The sequence below is a fragment of the Hippoglossus stenolepis genome, chromosome 23, assembly GCF_022539355.2.
Source record: "Hippoglossus stenolepis isolate QCI-W04-F060 chromosome 23, HSTE1.2, whole genome shotgun sequence".
Classification (NCBI taxonomy): domain Eukaryota; kingdom Metazoa; phylum Chordata; class Actinopteri; order Pleuronectiformes; family Pleuronectidae; genus Hippoglossus; species Hippoglossus stenolepis.
In genome coordinates, this window is record NC_061505.1 from 852056 (window position 1) to 877776 (window position 25721).

Sequence of the window (25721 nt, forward strand, 5' to 3'; positions counted from 1 at the left end):
TGAGGGTGAAGACTCGCTTTAAGGGTCAGGTTTCAGTTGTTGTGGTGGTTAAGGTTAGGGTAAGGGGCTAAGGAATCCATTAAGGGACTTAAGGGATGTGATGGGGACACATTAACAGATTTCTATTGGACATTAAGAGATTTAAGGAACATGAAAATGGACTTTAAGGGTTTTAAGACTTTCCAGTGACAAAATGTGATTTGCTTTAGTGTGTGTGTGTGTGTGTGTGTGTGTGTGTGTGTGTGTGTGTGTGTGTATCTTTCAGCATCTAAAAAGCCTCCACATCAAACCTCCTTGAGGATAAGTGCACGTGCATCCATATGACATGTGTGTGTGTTGTGTAGAAGCCGTGACCGTGTCGTACCAACACAGAGCAGGAAGCCGAGTGGCCGCTCAGCGAGAACAGAGCCGCTCCTGTATCTGGTGGCTCATTGGCTCTGACCTTTGACCTCTGTAATATGACCACGGGCCTGAAGAGGGCTGAGCCATGAGCCTCCAACACAAGAGCGTCTTCGTCCTTCTCACAGCACTTCAGTTGTCCGCTCCATGGGAAACTCCGAAGAGCTGCGGCCTTATGCCGAGAGGGCGAGCGGCGGTGACACCTGAGCCGGGCGAGCGAGGGAGGCGGAGGGGATTCATCGGCACACATCCACACGGACGTTAGAAACCGAATCACCACACGGACGATGGAGGAAAGAAGATGAAGAGAGGGAGGTTGAGGAGGAAGTGTTGAACCTGCAGAACCTCTTTATATCAAGTCTACGTGCAGAACACAACACAACGAAGCATCTCATCAATCAAACCGTCCCCTGGCCGATTGTGTCTGTTCAGCAGGGAGGTGTTGTGTATTGTTGCTGACCCACAAACAAGCTTGAACAATGAATAATTTTGCCAGCGGGCAGTTTAACAAGCGACGGACAAACTATGCAGAGAGGATCAATAGGAAGAAGAGACAGTGTTGACCAATCACAGCCTCTGAGGACTAATGACCCAGGAGGAGGGGGCAATAAGCTGAAGTGTGGATTTACACAAGATCTCATTAAATCTACACAGAATCTGGATTAATACTCAGTGTCTCTATGAGCCGGGATCCTCCTCAGCCACACGGGGAAACATTCAGGTTTAGAACAGGAAACACAAAGAACAGCAAAAAGTCCGAAAGCACAAAGGGTCACGAGCTCTAAAGTCTGGAACTGAACGAAGAGAAGAAGAAAGTAGGACGAAGAGCAGGAGTAACTCTGTGAATCCCTTTACAACAACCTACAGAAGGGGGGGGGCATTAAACTGCAGTATATAGAGTAGAGTCACTATAAATGTAAATGAGTCTCTAGCACTACACAATATTGTAAGAGATAAAACCATAATAGAATTGGCCGGCGCTTTTATTGTGCTGTGTCGAGCTGACAGGAAATATGGGCCGAGATGTGAGGGGATTAAATCCAACAGAGGTTTGAACCGGAGACAATCTGCCGTGGTGTGAAGCTTCTGAAGGAGCGTCCCGGCAGAATTACATTCCAACGGGCAAAGTCATGGACTGTGGAGAAAATGGACGGAGAGTTAAGCCAGTGCGGAATTCAAATGACCAGCAGAGGGCGACTCCACCACAATGGACATGTAACTTCAGAAGTTTACGTGATTTGTAACGTCAGAGAACATTTTCCAGAGAGGTTTATGATCTCAGGACACTGTGTGATTGACAGCTAGCAGTGTCCAATGGGTGCAGGTACAGGTGGGCGTCCAGTGTCAGGCTCCACCCCCTGCTCCTCTGACTGGAACCAAGGCTGGAGACATTTTCAAAGGCAGCTGACAAACCACTGGTTGATGTTACCGTGGGTTACCACCGGTTAAACCTACCACCTGGTTAAACCTACCACCTGGTTAAACCTACCACCCGGTTAAACCTACCACCTTTACTCACACTAAGTCAGAGTCCGTGTGATGACATCATGCAGCCTTCAGCCGGCTGAAGGAAGTCAACAGCAGCCGTTTGAGCAAAGTGTCCAGAAGGACGTTTGTTGACGTGGGGGACGAAGCGCTCGAGCAGCAGAAGAGGTCATGTGACCATGTAGTAGACGGACGATTTGACAGAAGCAGGAGGTCACAGGAGAGGGTTCGATTCTGACTGAAATGACCAACTGGCTGATATCAGCACCACTAGTGTCCTGCAGGGTCAAACCTGTTTTTGTCCTTATTTCACCCCCAAGGGGGGGGGGGTCTCAATAATGCATGAGGGAGCCCCCATGAGCCCGGGGCCCACAACCCACTGAGCGTGCCCCTGTGTGCTACACATTTACATATCAGGGTCCTATCAGCTTTCAGTTCAAATTCAAATGAGCTTCACTGGTGATTTTATCCTGAAGATCAGGGAGAAGCTGAAAGAGGAGGAACATGGGAACGGCCCCCAGTCTAACAGATCCATCCAGAATCTGTGTTCATATGTTAACAAATGAACAAATGATTCACTCATTCATTCACAAGTCTGAGAAAAGGATGAGGAATTAATAATGACTGACATCTATAACAAACAGGTTAATAAGGGTTGGGGGTCCTCCTAAAACAGAAGTGTGTGTGTGTGTGTGTGTGTGTCACATGCCGGCCCAGCGTTACGCATCACAGGCACAAACGCGCGCGATTGGCTACTGAAGGAGAGAGAGGGGGAGAGGGGGAGAGAGAGAGGGGGAGAGGAGCCTCTGTTGACAGACGGACGGCGGAGCGGTGACTGCAACACCTGAACACCCCCACTCACACGCACACACACAGCTGTAGGCGGGGAGCAGGAGGAAGAGGAGGAGGACCAGAGGCTCTCCTGAACATTGAAGGAGGAGACGGAGGAGACGGAGGAGAGAAGAGCAGCGGGCACGCGGAGTCCGTCACAGGGAGAAATCACATCGCGCCGCAGCTCCGAGATGACAAAGGTGGGTGACAGCGTGCTCCCATTGTGTGGTGTCCCCATGTCCGTCCGAGCGGGGTTCGAACCCCTCGCGGCGCAGAGCGGCGGACATGTGGGACACGTCTGGTGCAAAGACACGCACTCACACGCACTCACACGCGGGTTGTGCCAGGACGATTACGCACGGACCGCGGCGCCGTTTTCCGCTTTAGCACGACTGGATTTATGGTGGTGACACTTTCTCAGGAAGATGTATTCACAGGCAGACGTGCGTGTGTGCGTGTGTGTGTACGTGCGTGTGGCCACTAAAGCAGATGCGAGGCGGAATGATTTCATCCAGCAACAAAATCTAATCTGATGTGGCCCACATTTCACATTTGTTCCTCCTGGAGGATTCTGTTGTTGTTTATGTCCTGGAACATGCGTCGTGTGTGTGTGTGTGTGTGTGTGAGGATGATGAGGGATGAGGGGGGGGGGTATCGTGATGCTCCCCTCCAGCCCCGTGGCATGTCGGGATGGTAGATTTCACCTGTCCCCTCAGATGGACGCAGTGTGGACACGACACTGAAGGGACGGACGCAGGAGACAGATTCAGAACCAACTCTTCATCCTGGATGTAGATGTTCTTCTGATGGTCTCACGAGCTCAGTTGGTTTCTAGTTGGATGTTGAACTGGCTCGTAAGTATTTGACATTTTTATTTGCCAGGCTTGTTGTTGCAACATCAGTTCGATGTGACCCGGGCTGTTCTGTCCACGTTTCAGTCCTTCTGATTACAAACCACGTCCACATACACAGATTGGACCCAAACATGCACCAGGAACATTAAATACAATATGGAGAATTGTGTTAAAAGCCACAGGCATGTTCAGTGAAGTTGAAAATGTGAGTAGATCTGTGGAGCATGCAACACCCACCGCACTTTGCACATGGGGGTCCTCTTCCAGCACAAACTAATAGTGTTCCTCTTTTATTGTGTCAAAACATTCACTAAGTGCAGATTGAATCTGGTCAGACAACGTGGAGACATCATTTAAACGACTGCAGGAAACTGAGGGACACAAATGAATGAGAAGCAAATAATCAGGAGACAAACACACACAAGTCCTGTAGGTGGTGAAGACATCTGCACAAAAGACCTGTACAACAACACATCTTCTCCCTCTGCTCATGAAGGGTTTAAACGTTAATTTGTCAATGTGCTTTGTTACTCATGAGATGTGTGTATAGATATATATATATAATATAGATATAGATATATAGATGGACTTTGTTGTGTTTTTATTGGTGAAAATTGTATTGGATAAGTATTGATGTTGTATTGTTGCCCATCCCTCTGTAGCTCAGTTTGAGGACTAAAGACGACCTTGATGCTTTAACGCTGCTCGTCAACATCTTTCTCTCCGTTAATCTCCCGTCTGAACTCTGTCCGTCTCTCTTGGCGTCTGTCCCTCGTCTCCTCTGTGTCTTCAGGAAGTAGGTTAAAGAAGGGAGGGGAGGAGATTTAATAAACCTTTTTTGCGGCAGGTCATTTACAAGCACAGACCTGAATAGGGTCCTTTCTCTTTCTGCTCGTTTTTTTCCTGGCATGTCCACAAGAAAGGCAGCGGGCTGAGTGATGAATGTGTGGCCCCTGTGTGGACGAGAGCAATGCAGGGAATAACAATGGAGCTGAAGTGGGGGAGAGACACGCACACAAACAGACACACACACATGAGGAATCAGTGTGATGAAGAGTGTTGCGGTGTCTGGAATAGTTAAAGCTCATCACGAGAGTCTTTTAGACTGTGCTGCCCTTTAGAGAGCGGCGCTCGGGGAGTTTACTCAAAGTGAGACGATGATGTACGGCTCTGTGGCCGCTCGCTGCTCCAGCCCCTGAAGACGGTCGTTTTCAGGCCCCGGGCCAAAGCAGCAGCAGCAGCTCGGTTTACTGCTTCACTGGGAGACACTCGTAACATCAGGTTCTGTGATGGTCCCAGTCGGCGTCAGGCTGCTGGGGACCGAAAGTCAAACATTGAGATCACGCAGGTCAGTGTGGAAAGTGCCAAAGAGGCTGTAACCATGTGAGTAGCAGCTTTTTCTACTGGCTTGATATAAAGGAGTCAAATCTGTCTACTGAATAAAATAGAGATTTTACATTTCTGTCATTGAAATGAATAGAAAACTGTTCAAATGTCAAATTGAAGTTAAATTACGGGACAATTATAAAGTCTAAAAACAGCGTCACCTATTTAAAGATGTTGACTTGTGAACTAACATGATCCAAATGTCTCCAACAATGTTCCAGCTCACAGATTCACCTCGGTCGCCTTATGACGAAGGAAACATGTCGCATCAGGTCGATTTTCATCAACAATGGTGGAGAAGATAACTCCCATGATCCTTTGCTGCTCCAAACTCGTGGTGTAGCTGCTTAGGAACCTTCTGACCTGAGTGAAATGACCTGGAACTATTTCAGCGTCCGCCAAAATAAGAGCTGTTGGAATATTCTAAATGATGAGGAAAGGAGCCTCACTGCTTCCTAACTTGTCTCCTTTAGCAGAGGAAACACTGAACCATCCTTTATGAAAGGAAAGGAGCTTCACTGCTTCCTAACTTCCTAACCTCCTGACTTTGGAATGGAACCAATCATTTTTATTTCTCAAGCTATATAAGTTTTTCTCCTCGTATATTCCTACAACCAGGTTCATCACTTTTCTGGTCATGAAACATTTCCGTACTCGTTATTGCAATTCGCAGCATAATAGCTTGTTTTTGCATTTGTTGTGACTTTTCGCAGCGCTTGTGTCGTCAAAGTCGATTTTCTCCTAATTTGCAAGTGTTTGGTTCCTTTCTAACCTCCTGAAGTGGAGCAGTGGAATCAGGAGAAGCAGCAGAGCTCTGAGTGAACGTGGCAGTGAAGTAACACAAAGCTCAGACTCCCACGTGTTGTCCCCGCTCTGTGTGACGGGGCAGGACGATGTGATGTCTTCGGCCCGAGGTCGTCTCCTTCTGTATTAGTCGAGGTCAAAGCTGGTGTTTAAGACCCTGAGTGATTAGAGCGACTTGTGATTACAAATTTACTTGTGGGCATCTCGGCTCGTGTGTGTGTGTGTGTGTGTGTGTGTGTGTGTGTGTGTGTGTGTGTGTGGATATGAGCCCATGTGAGATTAATGCTTCTCTTGGTTTAACCCTGGCAACACACACACACACACACACACACACACACACACACACACACACACACACACACACACACTTGTGACTTCTGAAGACACATTAACTTGAATTCATCTTCTTAGAGAATCACTCTAACGTATTCCTCTCTAATGTCACCACACCAAAGGTTTAGTGTGTGTGTGTGTGTGTGTGTGTGTGTGTGTGTGTGTGTGTGTGTGTGTGTGTGTGTGTAATGATGGATGTGTCCTCCTCGTGGCTTCAGGGAACTGATGTGACTCTTCCATACTTCAGACATGAGGTGATACTTCCAGGGAGTGTACACATTTAGAAATGACCCCTCATCCTCTTTGCCTGTGATCCTTGAGTCAGGATTGACCCCCATCAGCCCCCGGAGGAATCAGACCAGCGGCGACTCGCTCCTGAATATTAACGAGCGACCTATGGCTTTGAAAATGTTTTCGAATGATGAAAATCTATTTGCTCTTTATCCCTTGTTAAAAATTAAAAGGGCTTCTGTTGTGGTGCTCTCCGTGGTTACGCCTGGTGCCAGATGAAGACAGATGGACGAGGGATGTCTCGGGCCCGGCTCCAGCGAGCGGCCCGCGGTGCGAACGTTTTCATCTACTTGCTGATGTCCGACAGCCAGATTCCATCCGACCCTGGATTAAAACGGGCTGCGCAGGATTAGATTATAGCAGAGTCCGGTACGGGGCCTCCACGCAACACAGAACGCTTTATTCATTATTAATACTGAGAACTAGCTCGGTCCGGCTGTTGTTGTGGTCGGTCACACCGCCGCGTTGGTCTGTTAGTCAGCAGGATTACGCAAAAACTACTGGACAGATCCCAGAGCAGATGGAAGTCTGGGTCAGAAGGGAGCCGTGGACATGTTGCTGTACATCAGGTCCTGGATGGGTCCTGGTGAAAGGATGAGATGTTTGAGTGTGTGCAGTTAGGATCCAGTCTCGAGTGAGTGAAGGTGTTTCTACCCGGGGACTGTCGGGCCACGGTCCTTCAGAGTCGCTCACTATGAAGCTGATGAGTCACCAAGAAAAACCTATATTTCAGTTTTTGCTATTTTCAAAGCTTTGGAATCTGACTATTAATTGCAACAGGGCAGAAAACGATATGATGCAGGTCTTTGAATTGCTAACGTCCCACTGGAGGCGGATTCAGGTCGAAGTGTCTTCACGTGGTTTCCTCTCGTCGGAGCGCACGTGGATCGAGCTGTGGTCAGCATCTTCTGTTTGGCATCTTCAGGCAGTAGAAGGAGATCGTGTGATTGAACAACCACGAGCTGGTCTGAAGTCGGCGGTGCAGCGTTTCACTCTCACTTGGAGGCTGCATTGTCAAGGCAGTGATACGCACCTACAGAGGCGAGTGCACAATGTGCACGTTACACATGATCTGCACTGGAGCAGATGCATTTCCTCTCTTACCTGGCGAATCCACCCTCAGGATGGCCGTCTGCCAACATACCTGGCTGTTCCACAGAGTGGGAGGCTGGGTCTTTAGAAGAGCTCTGTCCGTCACAACCCTGATTCAGAATATTACAGTAATATTAACTGTAAATCAAAATATAGATTCACTCATTTATTTGACCTGGAAACCATGCGGAGGAGGAGGAAGTAGGTGATTGTATTTAACGTAGGAACAAAGAAGCAGCGGCTGAAACACACGAATCACCTGAGAACTTCATTTTAAAGCCTGAATCCAGAAGGCGTGTCATACAGAGTCTGTGGGCGGGACCCAAGGAACCGATTTGGATCTGGACCCGGATCAGGGGGCGGATCCAGCTCAATGGGACATTGTGTGTTTTGGACATTTGCGTGGATTTCTCAGAGGATACTGTTTCCAGTGCTGGTGGAACTCTCTCTGCTGACGGCTCCAGAACCTGGACGGGACACAGAGCTGCTGGATTATGTCACTTGTTCTGATGAAGATAATCAGATCAGAGTTTTTATATAAGTGGGATTACAGTGAATTAATCTCACACTTATTCAGCTTCTGACATGAACTGGGTTCCGATGCAGCTGTCGACGCGTCCTCCTCCGGATCCCAGGTCTGATGGACAGTTGGGTTTTTGTGGTGCTGTTCCCATGAACCCTGAGAGAACACCACCCCCCCCTGAGGAAAGCAAGGCGGCACAGAAAGCCACATCAAACCAAACCGAACAAATGAGCCCGGTCAGTAAGGACACACCGCGTCGGCTATCAGGTCCAGAGTCCGTAACACCGAGCCATTCGATACGTTATCTATAGAATCAGTCCCACAAAATAATCCAGACACCAGATACTGTGAAGAGAATATCTGCTTTCAGCTCCGGCTGCAGCTCGGAGCTCTGTGAAGGGTTGAGCACTTTAAAGAAGCTCCGCACACGAGGAACGTGTTTCTCTTGTCTCCATGTTGAGCTGGTAAAATGGATTCAAACAGATTTGCTTGCAGTGCGTTGCGTTGCGTTGTGTTGTGTTGCGTTGCGTTGTGTTGCTCGTTCAATGGCTGAAAAGGTGAAAACGCTGAAAGGCCTTTCTAAAGCATTAATACCAACATCAGTTTCTCGGCCGTTTCCTTTCTTTCCCTTTCCTCTCACTCTGCCTGAGACGAGGTTCGGTCTCATGAGCAGAACTTAACGAGCCTCTGAAGTGCTGGAGGTGTTTCCTGCAGAGGCCCGGACCCTCGGGGGCAGAGTGTGTTCCTGTGGCTTTGAGGTCTGCTCGTGCACTCGGCCTTTATTAATCACTTATTCACACCAGTGTGTGTGTGTGTGGTGCACAGGGCGCCGTGTGGTCCAAGCAGTGTCGGCACAAATTATGTTTAAAGAAAAACTCGTATCATGGTGGGATATCAAACGTCAACATGAGCCTGAGGCAGACGATGAGCGGTCACACGACCTTTGGTCTGGTTGTGCTGCTCCTGCTCCCGCTCCCTCTCCGCGGCACCAGGCAGCTCGCCATCTGCTTTTCACATGTTTAGAATGAGGAACTTGTGAGAACAGCGTGTTTATTGTTCCATTGTGGATAATTGTTCCGTCTCTGCCGCTGCGCTCAGAGCGGCGGCCGATCCGGAGGCATCGCCCGGCACAAAGCGGGGCTGACGCTCTGTGGAGAATCTGGAATCTTTGAGTCCGTCGTTTCGATTCTGCTTTGCTCCGGTCCGGAAGTGACAGTCGCCCCCCCCCCAGTGCAGTTCTCCTCTGACCTCTGAGCTGAGCCTCTGAGCCATTACAGCCACATGGGTGTGAACTCACAACGGGGCCGCCCGTCATCTCCACAGCAAAGGGACCACGCAGCTGAAATCAGATTCATAAATCAGTTTTCAAATCTGAGTTCTGTATAAAGTATGAGTTCTGTCCTCTGACAGGATGACTCCAGATTATATCCTGATAATTCCAGTAGCTTGAATGGATTCCTCTTGAATCTCTTCAGACTTCTTCTGCACTATAGCACGAGTACAATCATGTTAATCCAACCACATTAATAATCTACTCAAGAGAGTCATTTTATTCTTGTGTATTTTTATGAATGCATTCATTTTATTAGCAGCAGAATATATTTAAATTGTGGTATTGGTAGTTTTAATGAAGTAATAAAATCTGAATACACTTTCACCGTAACAGTGATGAACTAACTAAGTTTATTATCATTTCTTTCTTTCTACATCTGATCATCATCAGCCTCGTATCGTGGATGAATCCTTTACTGGTCCTGGAGGAAGTTTAGCCTCAAGCACGGCACTAGGTGGTGCAGTCCACTGGTCCAAGATGTCAGTGAGGACAACCCGCTTGTTAACACCTTCTATGTCCAGAAGTCCTTTGAATATCAAGCAGAATAAGAAGACAAGACATTTATCATGTGTAAGATGTGAAGTTTCAAATAAAATGAAGCTCTGTTCCCGAGGCGTTCCTCAGAGGATACGTTCAGGTGGAGCTGTGGATGTGTTTGAGCTTCTGAACAATGACTGCTCCTCTGTGGAGTCCCTCAGGGCCTGCAGGTAAATGATCAGCTGCTGTCACCGCTCTTCAAACATCTGATCAGTCTGTCACTCAGAGGTGAGGTGATGAGGTTTCAGGGTGAAAGGTCAAGATGCTGAAGCTGCCCTGGTTGGAAGGATCTGACCGATTCTCTAGATCTTCCTGAGAAATTCCTTTTCTTCCACGGTGATGTTCTGAGAGAAGTGCGGAGCAACTGGATTTCAGGAGAATGTTTGTAGCTTTTGATTAATATTCACCTCCCGTCCTCGGTGGTCGAATGAAACCTGGACTTCCTCTCTTCCTCTCACTAATTACTCCTTATCTTAAAACACCAACCACAATATTATGGCTTATTTGCTTTTTTTTTTAATTTCTCCATTATCGCTGCAGACCCAACCAGATTCACAGGGAGTTCTCCTCTGTCAGTTTGACAGATGTGGTGATTCACTCTGCTGATAATCAACAAACTCGACGCCCAATTAAGCCCATTTGACCCGGTCATAATTGGTCTGGATGAGGACGCCGCCTTCTCGAGGGAGACGTACTCGCTTGCAGGGATTTTGAAGTTGCATGGATCCAGCGTTGATCGTATTGCTGCCTGCACGATGGGGGCTCATCGGTTCATTAGCGTTGGTTGTGTTTGTAAATGCAGCAGAGTGGGTGTGAAGCCGGGGTCAGAGTTCAGCGTGATGACGTCTGTTCAGTGGACATTGTTCAGTCTCCCTCAAACTACAGGTGTGCAACAACATTTCCTGTCTAGTGATGAGAAGCACAGGGCGTCCTCGCCTCCATCGCAGCCTCGTACGTCTCTACCTTGTTTCCATAAAGTCCTGTTCTCTGTATTCACCGCAGGCCTCCCTCTCCGTCCGTCCACCTCGTGGAGCTGATGAAAGCCGACGAGCTCTTTAAACAAGCTCGTGCATAATCTGCTGTGGTGCTGAGGAGCCTTTAATGTCCCATCTGTCTCCAGTCGGGACGTGGCTGACGCCTAATTGCGGCGTGCAGGCGGCTCTTTGGGTTTTCTGGCAGAATCAAAGCTCGCCGGGTTGGTGGGGGGTGCAGAGCGAGGTGGAGGGGGGGTTACTCAGGAATTCATAGATGTTGCTTGTTTGACATGCTGATGAAGTGGGACCTTCCTCTTTGGTGAGAAGGAGAAAACACTGCAGCAGAATAAACTGGTCCAACAAACCAGGAGCACAAAGAGGAGACCTGCTGGATTCCTCCGCCCCCCCGAGCGGCACGGGGGCTTTGTGGAAAACCCACAGTTGCTCCCCTGTCCCGGTGTGTGTGAGCCCGGGCTGATGTGAGCGCCGCGGGCCGGCTAAGAAATCAGTGAGTCCATCTAGCGGAGCTGCTTTAGGGCTTTGCCTCGGAACATCAAATTAATTTGGCAAGGAGGAGGCCTGCGTCTTATGTAAATGAACAGCTGAGGAGCAGGAGCACATTGAGTTCCCTGAGCAGGAGATGAATAAAGAGGAGGGAGGGAGACACCAAACAAAGGGAACAGCAACCTCTGGTCTGTCACGGCTGCTTGGGATCTGAATCTTTGGATTCTCCGCTGGCACCAGAGACGAGCACGCTACAAACCTCTGGTTCATTTCTGGAGAACTGAAGTGGTCGCCTGCGTTGTTCTTCTGTGTGGAGGAGTGTCCTCCTCCAGAAAGGGAAACGTCATCTCCACAGCAACATGTTCACAGCATTGGAATTAGAAGTTCTTCATCTTTCCATTGACTCTCGGAGGATGAATCGTCTGTTTACCTTCTTTCCTTCAGCAGCTTAGACACCGACGCTGCATTGAACTTACGGGTGTTGACGTGTAAGTGGCCACGTTTATGGACCTTTTAGTTAATGTGATAATCTGATATTATGGGATATTGATAATGTTCCACTAGTATGTGTTGTACACTTTGCTTCATCCTTAGCCGCTGCTTTCAGTCCGTCGTTATCACATCTCTGCCACTGACACCAAACACACACAACCCAGTGTGGGGATCAAACCGCCGACGTCGTGTTTATGTGCACAGACAGAAAACAGAGCGTGTTCTTGTCATTTGTCACTTGTCCAGAGGGACAATTCTCTCTGCTGCTGTGTCCTGTCTCTCGTCTAAGAGTCTCCGGGTAGAAGAAGTCGTCTAGAGACGTTCTTCAATAAGTGCAAGTGCAAGATGTTGATTGTGCCAATCAATCTCCGGCTCTCTTCACTTTCTCCTTCCACCTTCTCCTACTTGTCCAATCTCATCTTTTCGTCCTCCCTCCCTCCTCCACTCCCCTGCCCCCCTCTCCGCCGTGCTCTCATCCCTCTCTCTGGGGGGTCATTTAGGGGGAGATGAAGCCTGTATCAGGGGTCCGCAGAGAGTCTCCCCTGCAGACAAGTAATGATCCACACACACACACACACACACACACACACACACACACACACACACACACACACACACACACACACACACACAGCTGCACACACACACACTAACATACATGTTCTCAGACAGACGTGTGCTGGGATTGGATCACGTCTCTAACAGGTCCAGGAACAGGGTGGGGCAGATGCTTACAGAGCACCTTAGGGACGCTGGTCAGAGAGGCTGCACTGCCTTTAGTGTAAGGATACAGTGATGAGGAGGAGGAGGAGGAGGAGGAGGAAGGCTGCAGTTCAGATTAAAGTACTGAGGATTGGAGGGAGAGCGATAAGGGAAAGAGAGAAAGTCTTGAGACAGAAGCTGTGATGATCTGAGGCTCCTCCGACATGTTGGATTCACAAACACCGAACGCTGCTCTCAGTCGCTTCTCTGCTGATAAATAATTCAACCTTTTGTGATCTGATGTCAGGAAACGGCTTCTTTGTTCTGTCGTCGTCCGGAGTTCAGAAACCGGTCGAGTCCGAATACGGACGAGACGAGAAATAAATCAATAAACGATCAATTTAGGGATTTTCAAGAAACCCAAACTGCCGGTGTTGATAAAGTTTAAACTAAACAACTGGACAATATGAGCCTTTCAGAGACGCGTCGGAATCTGTGTTTATGGATATTAAAACTTTTATTTTACAGAATAAACAAAGCATTTGTTTAGATTTGAGGTTTTCATTATAGTTATTATCTCTGTCAAGAGGATTATTGCTTTTCATTGTATTTTCTAGCAGGATTACGACAAAACTAGTGAACAATAATATTTTATGGAGGGGTGGGGCATGATGCAGTGAAGAAGTGATTAAAGTTTGAAGTGGATCCGGATCAACGTTCAGATCCTGGAACAGTTTGACACTTTCTTTACCTTGGTGAGCGAGGGTGTAAAATATTGCCAACCTTTTAAAACCCATGTATCCATCACATCTCTGTATTGCTCCATACAGATTATTGATTCAAAGATCAGATACAATCTGAGCGTTGAGTCGTACAGTTACAAGACTTACAAGTTTGTCTCGGAGCCATTTATCTGATCTTCTGACGCCATCGTTCCAAACAGAAGCTGAACTTTACCACATTGTGCCACCTGATGGTTTAATGCACTGCAGCAAAACCTTGTATTTGCACGATGACGCTGAGGTTTTTTGAATCCCTCTGTTACAGCCCCGCTCCGTCGGGACGCCCGTTGCTCTTCTGAAAGGAGCAGGAGCAGAGTTTGTTGTCGGTCTGATCACCGCCTCGGTTCTTTCCTCTATTTACCTTCCTTTATATTTTAATAAAGCTGGTTGTTATCAGCCCGAGGCCATGAAATAGATTCAGCAGAAGAGAAAGGAGAAGATGAGAAAACACACAGAAGCTGATTTCATACATGAATTTACTAAAATGTCCAGAAAATTGAGTCCGAAGTGAAATATCTTAACTAATATTACAAGATTTAGGAGTTTTTTTAAGGTTCCTGCCCTGAATCTGTTGATTCTCCGACTTTTCCTCTTCGTCGTGAGTTTGATTATGTGGATTAGAGTCAAATAACAAATAGACGCTTAAAAACTGAATTAACCTACGCGACCTAAAATGATCCATTTGACCAGAGGGCTGCAGGACAGGTTCAGGAACATGTCCGGAGACACTCTGTCACGTACAGAACCTCAGGATCGGTTCAAGTGTCTGAAAGCAGCTGTGGTGAACTTCATTGAGAAATTAGAAGACAGATAAACAGTAAGTGACAGTTATATCTGTTCCTCCTCCAGAACAGCAATGAGGCGGAACGTGATTTCAGAGTCAATTAGACAAAGGTGCATTCAAGGTGGCTCCAATGTTTCCAGCGCTCGAGTTAAACTGTTATTTTCATCTCCTTCAAGCGCACGCCGAGCATTTCTCTGTATTCACTGATGTACTCAGTGTACTCATCCAATCAAGTGAGAAGTTAGGAACAAATATCTCTTGTGATGAATTCATTACACGCTGATTTGACAGTGCGACAGAGGAGCCTCTATCTTCACCTCCCAGTATCTGCAGCCCTCCGTGAGGGAGGGTCTGTGGTTTCACCAGGCGGCGTGAAGTGGACGGGTGGAGCAGCGGGGGGGCGGGAGGGGAGGTGCAACACTGTGGAAAATAATTTCAAGCCTCATATCTCAGATTGATTTTGGGGATTTCAGAGATAAAGACTCAGACGTAAGCAGTCTTCCTGGAAAATAGATTTCATAGATAGCCCAAAACAACCTAACACACACACACACACGCACACACACACACACACACGCACACACACACACACACACACACGCCCATAATGATTTATCCACATTAAAAGTTTTAAGCGTTTCACTCTTCACTTCAGTCTCAAACCAGGACAAACACATCTTTGTCCTTGAGCAGCTGCAGATGTGAGCCAGTCAAGGTTCTGTCGGCTGCAGCTGTCACATTCTCGGCTCCGCAGCCGCTCCAGTTGTCCCCGTCTCTGCGTCTCCAGCATGTCCCCTCGTGCAGTTTGTCCATAATAAGCACATGTCTGTGGATTCCTGATGAGTCAGACCTGCACAGCCGCAGGAATCCAGGGTTCGGCTCAAGGACTTTTCAGGAGGACGTTCGATCGCCTCCACAGGCCTGAAAAACACATTCTGTCCAAAGATGCAGAAAGTTTTCTGTTCGTCTGCTGTTTGTGCTTCGCCCTGCGATTCACCTTCAGTCATGTTCCCTGAACTGGAAGGGCCCACAGTTCCCTTATGAAACCAGTAAGTCCACTAGAGCCAGATCTTTAGTTGTTGAGTTGAACTCCAGCAGTATTGAGTCTTTCTCTGGAGTTCGCCTCTCACGTGTGAACGACGCAGCAGGTTTCATGAGGAGGAATAAAGTAGATTAATTACAGTGTTTTCTGTGGAGTCGTTCTCTGCTGATTATGTTAATATATATATTGATAAAACCTTAAAGTAAGGTTCACTTACATGGAAACTGATGGCTACTTTCCCACATTTGTTTAATGGTTAACATTTGTACTTCAGTGAAGCACTTTAGTAGTAGATTTGGCATTTTCAACATTTATATAGTTAGTCTTTTAGTCCCTAAACTTATTAAAAAGGTGATAAGAAAGTGTTGAATTACCCATTTAATGTCATTTTCATTAAAAAATACATGAATCCACTTTGATTTAATGAAGCTGAGGCAGATGTCTCACCACGTACAGAAACCACAGCGATGTGAGATATGTGGAGGTAGATGTAGTGAATTCTGGGATGTGACCCTTGAACCCGTGATCTCCACCTCAGCAGACGCCTCAGCGCTGGTTCACGGCGGCAGGGCAGCGCTCATGCTAGTGCTCCCTCCAGGACATTGTTCACATCACCCAGTCACAGTGTCAGACGGCACAGTGTGTTTTGCCCTTGGTTTCCCGCGGCAACAGACATCCTGTCACCGATGGCTGCTCTTTGGGTCGTCGCCCCGGTGACGGTGCTCCGAACAGCTGCGTGACTGCGTGTTCATATATGTGCATAAGCTACTGGTGTGTTGGCGGCTTAGGATGCATCACATATGTACACATATATAGGCATGAGGGGGGTCAAACTCTAAAGTGTGTGTGTGTGTGTTATTAGTATGAAACCTCACACATCGTTCGAGCTGTAAAAGTCCCAGAGGAGAAAGGTCAAAGGTCATCAGATCAGTGCAGAAGTATAATAGTGAAATTTAAGCTTAAACTAGGTCTTCACGGTTCTGAAGAAACAGAAGATCGTTTAGTACGATTCATCGTGCAGCTTAAATTCATACGAGAAACACGACTGGTCACATTAAATAAAGTGAAGAGAGACGGACTCTCCACAATTAGATATTCTCCAATATCTTCCTGATCAAAACACTTCATCTCAATCCCACACTATGCTAAGCACAACGTGTTACCACGGCAACCAGCTGAGATCACGGCCTTTTGCCTCCGTGAAGAGCGAAACATCCAGAATGAGCCAGTGAACGCTCTTAATTTAAAATCTTTGAGTGACCACGATGTCAAATGTAAAATCGTCCGTGAGAGGAAGGAGTCGCTCTCCTCCTCCTCCTCCTCACAGCAGGTTCTTCTGTTTTAATCCTCATCGTTCTGTGTGGAAATCCTCTACATGACCCGCCTCCTCGTGGATTAGCCCTCATTTAATCATTCAATCGATGTACCAACAAGACGGGTATCTCTTCTGCTGCCTGCCCCCCCACCGCCTCTTTCTGAATGCTCGTCCGCTAACCGGGGGATCTGGTGTCCTCTCGTCTGCGGCGATCCCAATCAGACCTGGTTAATTAACGAGGCCGCAGCGTCGGTGCAGGGAGAAGACGGAGAGGTCATGTCAGTCGACTGAAAGCCACTTAAATCCCTTTCTTATTAACTCTGTGTGACACACGATCTACCTCCACCCCCACACACACACACACAGACACACACACACACAGACACAGACACACACACATGAAACACCCTCCTCGTGCTGCAGACGTCGGCCTCTCATCAGCCGCACTTTGCCGACGCCGACCTCTCCCTGAATCGTTGTGCGTCGGTTTGTCTTTCTGAGATTTGCTTCATTTGACTTTGTCTGATGCGAACAGGACTCGACCTCGAGCGGAAGAAGCCACTCGAACTGAAATCTAATTAACCGGCCGGGAAAAGGTGACGTTTTCTTAGAGAAGCAATGAAAAGTTCATCCGGTTCCATTTCATGAAAGAATATAAAGATGTTTGAGCAAGAAGCTGCGATAGTTACAATAAATCTTTGTTTTATTCTATTACCTGCTGAACGGATTTCCACAAAACTCAATGTGAAGTTGAACACAGGCTCAAAAAGAAGTGGTTCAGTGTTTGCTCAGCACGAAGGGGAAGATTTAAATGTTGCTCTCACACGGGACTGTTATCTTGGTGTGAGTGCCGGTTGGTTTCAATTTGCATCTTTTATCATTTTGGTTGTCACATCTAATTACTGGGATCAGATTTAATAAGCGATGACGACCGTTCAGATCATCTGATGGTTAAGTTGCTCAAATGAAATGTTCACACGTCCAGTGTCTCCGGTTACTGAGGCTGTACAATGAAAAGAGAGGAATCATATCCAAACCAACAACATTTCATTTATTAAAGAGGATGAAGTGACCTTTCCTCAACCTTAAAATAGCTGTGAGTTGTTTTCTGACGTCTTCCTCTGCTAAACGGAGCTGAATCCTTCTCTTAAGCCCAGAAAACAATTTCATCATGCAGCTTATGAAAGAAGAACACTAAGCCGTGTCTGTGTGTCTGTGTGGTCTGTGTGTGTCTGTGTGCGTCTGTGTGTGTCTGTGTGTGTCTGTGTGCGTCTGTGTGTGTCTGTGTGTGTCTGTGTGCGTCTGTGTGCGCCTCTGAAATAGCTTTGAAAAATAAAGTTGGACAATTGCTTGTGCTGCCTCATGGAAAACTCCAATTCCTGTTTCTTGCCTCGTTACTGAGTTTTCTGTTTCCCTGGTAACAGTTGTATGTAAGTTACTTGTGATCTGGTTTCAGATTCTCAAATGAGCTAAAACCATTTTTCTTTTTTTGCATCTGCAGTTTTTATTGCATCAATTAGATCATTTCAGGATATTTTCAAACAATCAGCAAACGAGCGGATGATGATGATCGTCCGCTTCATGCATCGGCTCGTTGGCCTTGCAGACGCAGTGCGTCCCTCCGACGTCCATCAGTGTGGAAGACGTGTCCACAGACCCAAACTCTGCTGTACACCAGAGATTTGGGTGTGAGGCCCAGAATGGCTGAGTGCATCGGGGGGTTATGAATAAGTGATGACCTTCCTCCCTTCAAAGTCTGTCGAGTTGCCCTAAAGCAAGGCACTCCACTACTGCACAGGGAAAGCTCGGCGATGGGAACTGTGTGGATTTTGGTTTAGAAAGAGCAAAAGCACAGAGTTGACTTTTCTTGTGAAGATTCAGTCGTGGTCCGACGAGCAGGGCAGAGGCGCTGGTTCCGAATCCACGTGACGACGATGACAACAGGACGAGGTGATCAACGGGGGGGACGTCGGCCATTGTTATGCAAGTGAGATGCTTGGACTCCCTCCAGGTTCCTTTGCAGCAGCGAGGGTCAAGTGACATGTGGAGTTTGTCCCGCTCACCGTGAAGTGTCCCCTGGTTGAGGACGGGCCGACCATCTGTCCAGGGTTTGAGCCCAGAGACTCTAACAGTGTGCAGCAGTGACTCACAGCGGTGGCCGGTACTGAAGGTGTCACTCGCTGTGTCACTGCAGAGCGACCGAGCCACGTCATGCTTCCCTCCTGCTAATGGATACCAGCAATTATTTTCTGAATAAATCCTCCTCATCATGTTCGTCTCTCACTCTTCCTCTCTCCTCCCTTTTCTCCCTTTCCGCTCATTCCTCATTCCCACGTCCTCTGATCGCCTCCCCCTGTACCTCCCTCTCGTTTCATAATTCCCCGTAGCCTGTTTTCACCGGCGCTCTCCTTCCACCTCATTCTCATTTTGCTCTGTCATTACGCCTCCACCTGCCCTCGTTCTTTACCTTCTCTACCTTCGCTGGCGTCCTCCGCTCGACTCACTCTCGCTCTTCTCCTCTCCGCCTCCCACAGGCCCAGTGACGCGCTGAAGGCGAGATGTCGCAGAGGAAGATATTCCTGGTCTTCGTGGCCATCAGTACTGTCAGTCTCCTGCTGCACCATGGGGGCCACTTCAGCTGGTGAGTGACTGAAACACACCCACACGTATGCAAACAAGCACTCACACTATAATATATATATATTTATATAGTGTGAGCCCATCTGGAATAAATACACGGAAAAATCTTAACTATGGCAAATCTAGTCCTCTGTAAAAGCCGGACTGGCTCATTATACACTCACATGGGGGAGAGACCAATTATAAAAGTGCAGGGAACACAGATCTTTGACAACCTCTTCTCAGACTCCTCCCACTTCCTCCACTTTTCACACATTGTTCCCACATCTTTTCAAAATGTGCCTCGGGAGCTGCTGCTGTAGAACTGCAGAGGATCGTGGTGCAGCAGGACCACATGTGGGATGAAGCTGTTTCTGCTGTAGAACATCTCTGTCATGAATATTCATTACAGCTTCACTACAGGGATCCTGTTCTGGATACAGCAACAAGATGTAAATACATAATTATAGAGACTGTATATACAGATGCATGACGTTAGTGGGGCCCTGGTGGTCCTGCCTCCACCATGTTAGTGGATGGGACATATTTACAAACACATTTTAAGTAGTTGTTGTCACACTGGTAGCTGCTGTGCAGACTCCAAGTGGAGACACGTCGTCCATCTTGATTTAGTCGATGGTTTGCACACGTAACATAAGATCTGGTCACGTTTAAAAGACACAGTCTCCACTGCCCCCCCACTCTCCTTTAATTTACAGCACCGTCTCTGTGTGTCCAGTGTCTCTGCAGTTCTGTCTCTAATGTCATGATTTCAGCTGAAGTAGCTCCTCCTCCTTCTGAAGCATCAACTAAAGCATTACATGTTCTTCTTTTTCCTCCAGGACCATGGAGGCCTTCCACCTCGGTTGTCCTGCCATCCAGTCCCACCCTGCCGCAGGCCTGAAACCCAAACACACCAATGTGGCCTTCCTCAAGACCCACAAAACGGCCAGCACCACCATGCAGAACCTGCTGTTCCGCTTTGCCGAGCGCAACAACCTGACGGCGGCGTTGCCCGTGCAGGCCTGCAGCCACCAGTTCTGCTACCCACGCTCCTTCACCTCTCACTTTGTGCATCCGCACACGCTGCCTCCAAATATCATCACCAGCCACATGCGCTTCAACAAGGCAGAGCTGCAACGCCTGATGCCCAACGACACCATATATGTCACAATACTGAGGGAGCCCGGCCACATGTTCGAGTCCCTGTTCAGTTACTACAACCAGCACTGTCAGAGCTTCAAGAGGGTCCCCAACGGCTCCCTGGAGGCGTTCTTAGAGGAGCCCTGGCGTTACTACCGCGCTGATGAAAAAGACTCCATGTACGCACGCAACTCCTTGACCTTCGACTTGGGCGGAGACAAGGACCGGCCGACAACAGATGTGGCATATGCGCGGTCCTTTGTGGCAGAGGTGGACAGAGTTTTCTCCCTGGTGTTGATCGCTGAGTACTTTGATGAATCGCTGGTTCTCCTTCGTCATCTCCTCTCCTGGGATCTCGACGACATCCTCTATGTCAAGCTCAACATGAGGACGCCGAGCTCAAAGCGGAGCCTGACACCGGGACTTCCTGCAAAGATCCGTGCCTGGAATTCCTTAGATGCACGTCTCTATGACCACTTTAACGCCTCCCTGTGGCGCCAGCTGTCAGCCCTAGGCCCAGCCTGCGTGGCTAGGGAGGTGCGACTCCTCCGGCGAGCCCAGGAGAGGCTGATGAGAAGCTGCTTTGGTGACCGGATGCCACTTCGGTCGGCAGCACAGATCAAAAACAAGGAACTTCGACCGTGGCAGCCTAGTGGAAAGGTCGACATTGTGGGCTACGACCTACCGATGAATCTCAGCAGTGGGTTCTCGAGTCAGGCCCAGGAGCTCTGCCTCAAGCTCATCTTGCCAGAGATCCAGTACACACGGGTTCTCCTACGCTCCCAGTCGCTGCGCTACCGCCGAGTCTACCAGCTCCGGCCTCAGCAGCAGTCACACACCCTCCAGCAGCCCATACGCACGGCCCTGCCTCGGCATCGCAGTCCACAGCCGGCTGCAGCTCCAGGTCCTCTAGGGACTCGGCCCATGGCCACCTCGAAGCCTGCTGCAGGATCTCAAAGTCAGACCACTAAGTTAGGGTCTAAATCCTCATAGATCCAGACCTCATAGTTGGGAAAACAGAGACTTGAATATAATGATGGGAGCCCAACACACTGCATTGTTCTGCCCTGATCCACGAGACCGTGATTGGCTGTTGGGTGGATGTTGGTGGGGGGGTTTGGAAACACGGGCATGCTTGGGAAAAGTCTGGGTTGCTCTTGAATCTGTGTCTCTCCTGTTCCTTCAACGCAGCATTTGGGATAAAACAATAAAAGAGGAAACAGGAGGGAAAGGGGAACGAGACCCATCTGGACCTGAACTTGAATCCTTCCCCTCTCTGGTCTGTGAAAGCAAATCAGCGCTGGCAGACAAAGGGCGGGAGAAACCCACACTGGACCGGGCTCAGCTGCACACCTCTGCAGGCCGAGCGATGGGAGAGGGGTTCGGGGGGTTCGGGGGGAAAGTGGCTCTTTTGAAGCAGATCTGTTCTGTGCAGCCAGGACTCAGAAAGAAGTGGTGATATCAGGCCTATTGTGAGGCACAGAGTGGGCTTTGTGTGTATCACACTGGTACAGTATCACGTTACTTACTTTCATTCAAACTCTTTCAGTCTCTCTCTCTCCCCCCCCCCACATATGCCACTTGAAGTCCTTGAGAGAGACATAATGACATAAAGGGATCAGCTGTCAGGTCTCCAGAGAGAATCCTAAGAGACAGACACTGAGACAACCTCCAACCATTAGCACAAGAAACAAGTCTTCTCTTCTTCTCCAGACCCCAAAGCAGTGGAGGGATGGGAGGTTAGAAAACCAGTTTAGAAAACGGTAAGCCTAAAAGTGTGTGCTAGTCAGTTGGGCCACCATCAACACACGAGTCTGTCTTCTGGTTTCCTCCCAGCAGCCTTCCAACCCGACCTCTTACCCCTCCTCCGTCCCCTCGTCCCGGCTGGTCCCCCCCCCGGGTCAGTCCAGCTCTCCTCACCAGCCCAAAGCACGTCCTGTGTGTTATTATGTGGGGTTTTATTTTGAATCTTGGGTGTTATTGCAATAAGATGTCCAGGTCTACGTGCTCGACACTAAAGGACTTACTGAGCTACCAGCAGCGCCACCTTACCACACACTGATAACGTAAAGCAACTGGACAGGACAGAGACTCGGAGGCTGTGGGTGTTTGAATAGTTAATCGTCTCGCAGCCCTCCTATGGCCCACGTGCTGGGGTTACACGGCCTTACATGTTCATGCAGGACACTTTGGACCAGGTGAAAGACGCTCATTCCAAACCCAGAAGCGCAGGAGGACGGGTCTGGGTTGGTGACGGTCTCTGTTTTCATGCATTCTGCTCATATTTAATGTGTAATTTATGTTCTTTTATTCCTCCAGTGATCAGCAGGGCGCCGCTAAGTAACTGGGGGAAGGATGTCTGGGTGTGTGTGAGAGTGTGTGAGAGAGAGAGAGAGTCGTTCCATTTTATTTTCCATTTGTTGCCATGCCAACAAATAGTTATTAAACTATGTATAATTTATTATCGGGACTAAAAGAGCCCCGTTCCTATTTTTAACTGTTATTTCTCACGACTCATTGGTTGAAATTCGTGCTTTTCCATCGAGTAAGCAGGTCGTCACAGGTTCAGCACATGAGGCGATGGAACGAGGCATGTGGCAACAGCGTGAAATATTAATGGTAAACGTGTTTTACATAATGCAAAACTACAAAGACCACTTCTGAAAACCGCACATTGAAACAAGCGTAGTCGCTTGAACTGAATCTTCCAACCACTCCATGCGCCGGTGGTCGGAAGACTCGGTGAATATCTGAATTCTGAAGTGTGCTTATCTGAACCTCTGCTTTTAAAAAGCACGAGATGCACAGCAGTTCATATTTATTTGACTTGTGTTCAGATAGGTCTGCTGATGCCTGAAGACACGTACACTGTAAAAACTCGTTACACTGTAAAGGATCAAGCTTTTTATTTATTTGAACAAAGCCCATGAAAAGACCAACAAAGAGGAATCTGTATTGTGCTGAAGACGTCTTTAAAGGTCTCACTCGTTTTTAACGAATCAGATTCGCTCTCCTGCAGTAAGCGATGTGAAGCCCTGGACCAAATGTGCACATCCACAAGTCCGACGTTTTCTGTCTTTGCACCAAGTGTCTCAGTGGAAGTGGAGCTGAAGGGGTTTGGGTGCAGCGCCCGGCGGACTGCGCTCGGTCGCTTGTGGCTCTTCGTCTTTTCAGGGGATTTGTTGGCAGCAAGAAAAGCAAAGAACATGGTGGCTTTGCTGCTGCTGCTCATTCTCAACTGGGTTTTAATTCATTCGAGTTCAGTTGTTAAAAACTAAATCATCTCAGCGTTGAATGAAAGTGCTGAATTGTGAATCTGCTGTAAAATAAGAAAACACTGTTTTTGTAGATTTCTTTTCCTTCGTTAAGGATTTATGTCGACAGCTCGTTCAATATGAATAAAACATGATGAGTAAACACAAACAATGTGTAAGTCAGAATATTCTGACTACTTCTCACAATCAGCTTCATGTTGCTGCTTTTCACACAAACGGTCGTTTTTATTTCACTTCCATTTCATTGTTTTACATCAAAATATCTTTTTAAATAAAGCTTTTGTTTCATGAAGCCATGTGATTGTTTGAAGGGGATTTCAAATGTATTGGTTTGTCGGGTTTATATATTCTATTTCCATAAGCTCTGCCACGAAACCTGCAACTGATCCATAACCTTTCACCGTATTTAATATTACAGCTGAGATGTACTGTCGGTACGTGAGTTACAGTCATAAACTGATGCTTGCACACATTCCTGTAGTAGATCAGAGCAGGTGGATCCATGACCCAGCTGAAGAATCGTTATTTCCCCTCATCTGCTCATTTCTGATCCGTTTCTCCTCCGGCTGCCAAAGAGCTGATTGTACGAGTCGGTCCTCCCGTCGCGGCGAAGGGTCGGCCGTTCCTCTCGGGAAACGCCAGAGGGCCAGTAACACGAAGAACACCTCCTCTGCTCCGTCTTCTCTTCCAGTGATGTTGCAAAGCTCTTCTGTAATTCTGCTTCAGTGGAACATGAACCTGGGCTTCTTTCTCCCGGTGTCAGGGTCATTGAGTGGCTGCATCTTCATCATTTATTTCCATCCTCTGTTTATGAACTTATCTGTGAACTAAGAATAATGACTTTTTATTGTTTTCTGTGATTCTGGGACTGGGCTCGGATAAAATGTCCGGAGACAATCAGAGCGAGGGCCCACAGCAGCTTTACAGTGACGGTGGTGGAGGTGACGAATAAAGACTGAATGTTTTCAACTGATCTGAACGTGTCTGTTTCTGTCTCCACGTGATGTCCACGCTGCTTCTCTGACTCTGAAAGGTTTCTATTCTCCTGAGGACACAAACCAGTTGTGTGAAATGACCTCGAAGGAACAAATAGCTTCACACACAGAAAACAGTGAAGTGTGTTAACATGACGCCTCTGTCTTCATGCTGCTGTTCCTTTAGTGAAGGGACCATGTTCATAATTATCTTTCATATTCTGTCCAATGGCTCTAATCATTAGGGATTGTTATGCATGTGAGTGTTGAGGCGAGATCCCGTTCAGCTCCCTGACAACACACAGCTCTGCATCGCTTGGTTTGAACAGGCCTACACACACACACTCACACACACACACACACACACACACACTCACACACACACACACACAAGCCTGTCGGACTCTAACAAACACAATTTCCTTCTCGCCACAAAAACCAACCTGACACCAAGTCCAGTTTAAAGCCTCCTCCGCACAGTTGTTATGATTTCTATAACCACGTCTTTGTGTGTCGCACACTTGCTGCCCTCTCCAGCAGCTACTGGGGTTATTTGTGTGGAAGTGCGCGGTGGGAGCTCCGGGTGAATTGTGCTCAAGTGCTTTGCCTTGATTGCACCGTGATTGGGTGAAAATGTCAGAAACCTTCTCATCGTGCAGGAGGACGTCGAGACTCTACTCCAGATATGTTCTGCACAATTCAAGCATAAATACACAAGTTGGAAATCATGGAAATGAAGCAGAAGTGTATTTGTTGTTTGAGGAAATAAAATAGGATTGTATTGCTTGACTTGACTTTGGGAGATACAGCAGCAGTGAGACTCTCCATCTCACTGTGGGGGTTATTCACAGGTTCCTGAAGCAGAGAGAGAGAAACAGATAAGAGGCTGAGCTCACCTGTGGTGTGTGTCTGTGTGTGTGTGTGTGTGTGTGTAGGTTGGTGTAAGAAACAGTGGGTTCCCCTATGGACAGTATGGAGCTTTGTCTCTGAGCCCCCTCCACAGAAGAATAGGGTCAGATTGAGGTTCAAGTTCGCCGCCATCAAGGACACATCCGAAGCTGTGATCACCACACACACACAGACACACACACAGACACACACACAGACACACACACACACACACACACACACACACACACAGACACACACACACCCTCCTCCTCTTGAAAGACAGCTTTCAGAATTGGATTACCAGCTCTGAATGGGGTCGGTTCCCCTCCGCTGGGTTCCGTCTCCATCCCCTGCCG

General features: G+C 48.0%; 1 protein-coding gene across 1 annotated transcript; it reads left to right on the top strand.

Moving 5' to 3' along the window:
- Positions 1 to 2713: 2713 nt before the first annotated feature.
- Positions 2714 to 24473, top strand: gal3st3 (galactose-3-O-sulfotransferase 3). Its single transcript, XM_035149425.2, has 3 exons — positions 2714 to 2915; positions 18998 to 19104; positions 19925 to 24473. The coding sequence occupies exons 2-3, from the start codon at positions 19022 to 19024 to the stop codon at positions 21216 to 21218; spliced, it is 1377 nt and encodes a 458-aa protein (XP_035005316.2). The 5' UTR covers positions 2714 to 2915; positions 18998 to 19021; the 3' UTR covers positions 21219 to 24473.
- The last annotated feature ends 1248 nt before the right edge of the window (positions 24474 to 25721 follow it).

Coding starts and splice junctions, on each gene's coding strand:
- gal3st3 (XM_035149425.2), top strand. CDS start 19,022: ATGTCGCAGAGGAAGATATTCCTGGTCTTCGTGGCCATCAGTACTGTC. Junction 19,105..19,924: donor CATGGGGGCCACTTCAGCTG/GTGAGTGACTGA, acceptor TTTTTCCTCCAG/GACCATGGAGGCCTTCCACC.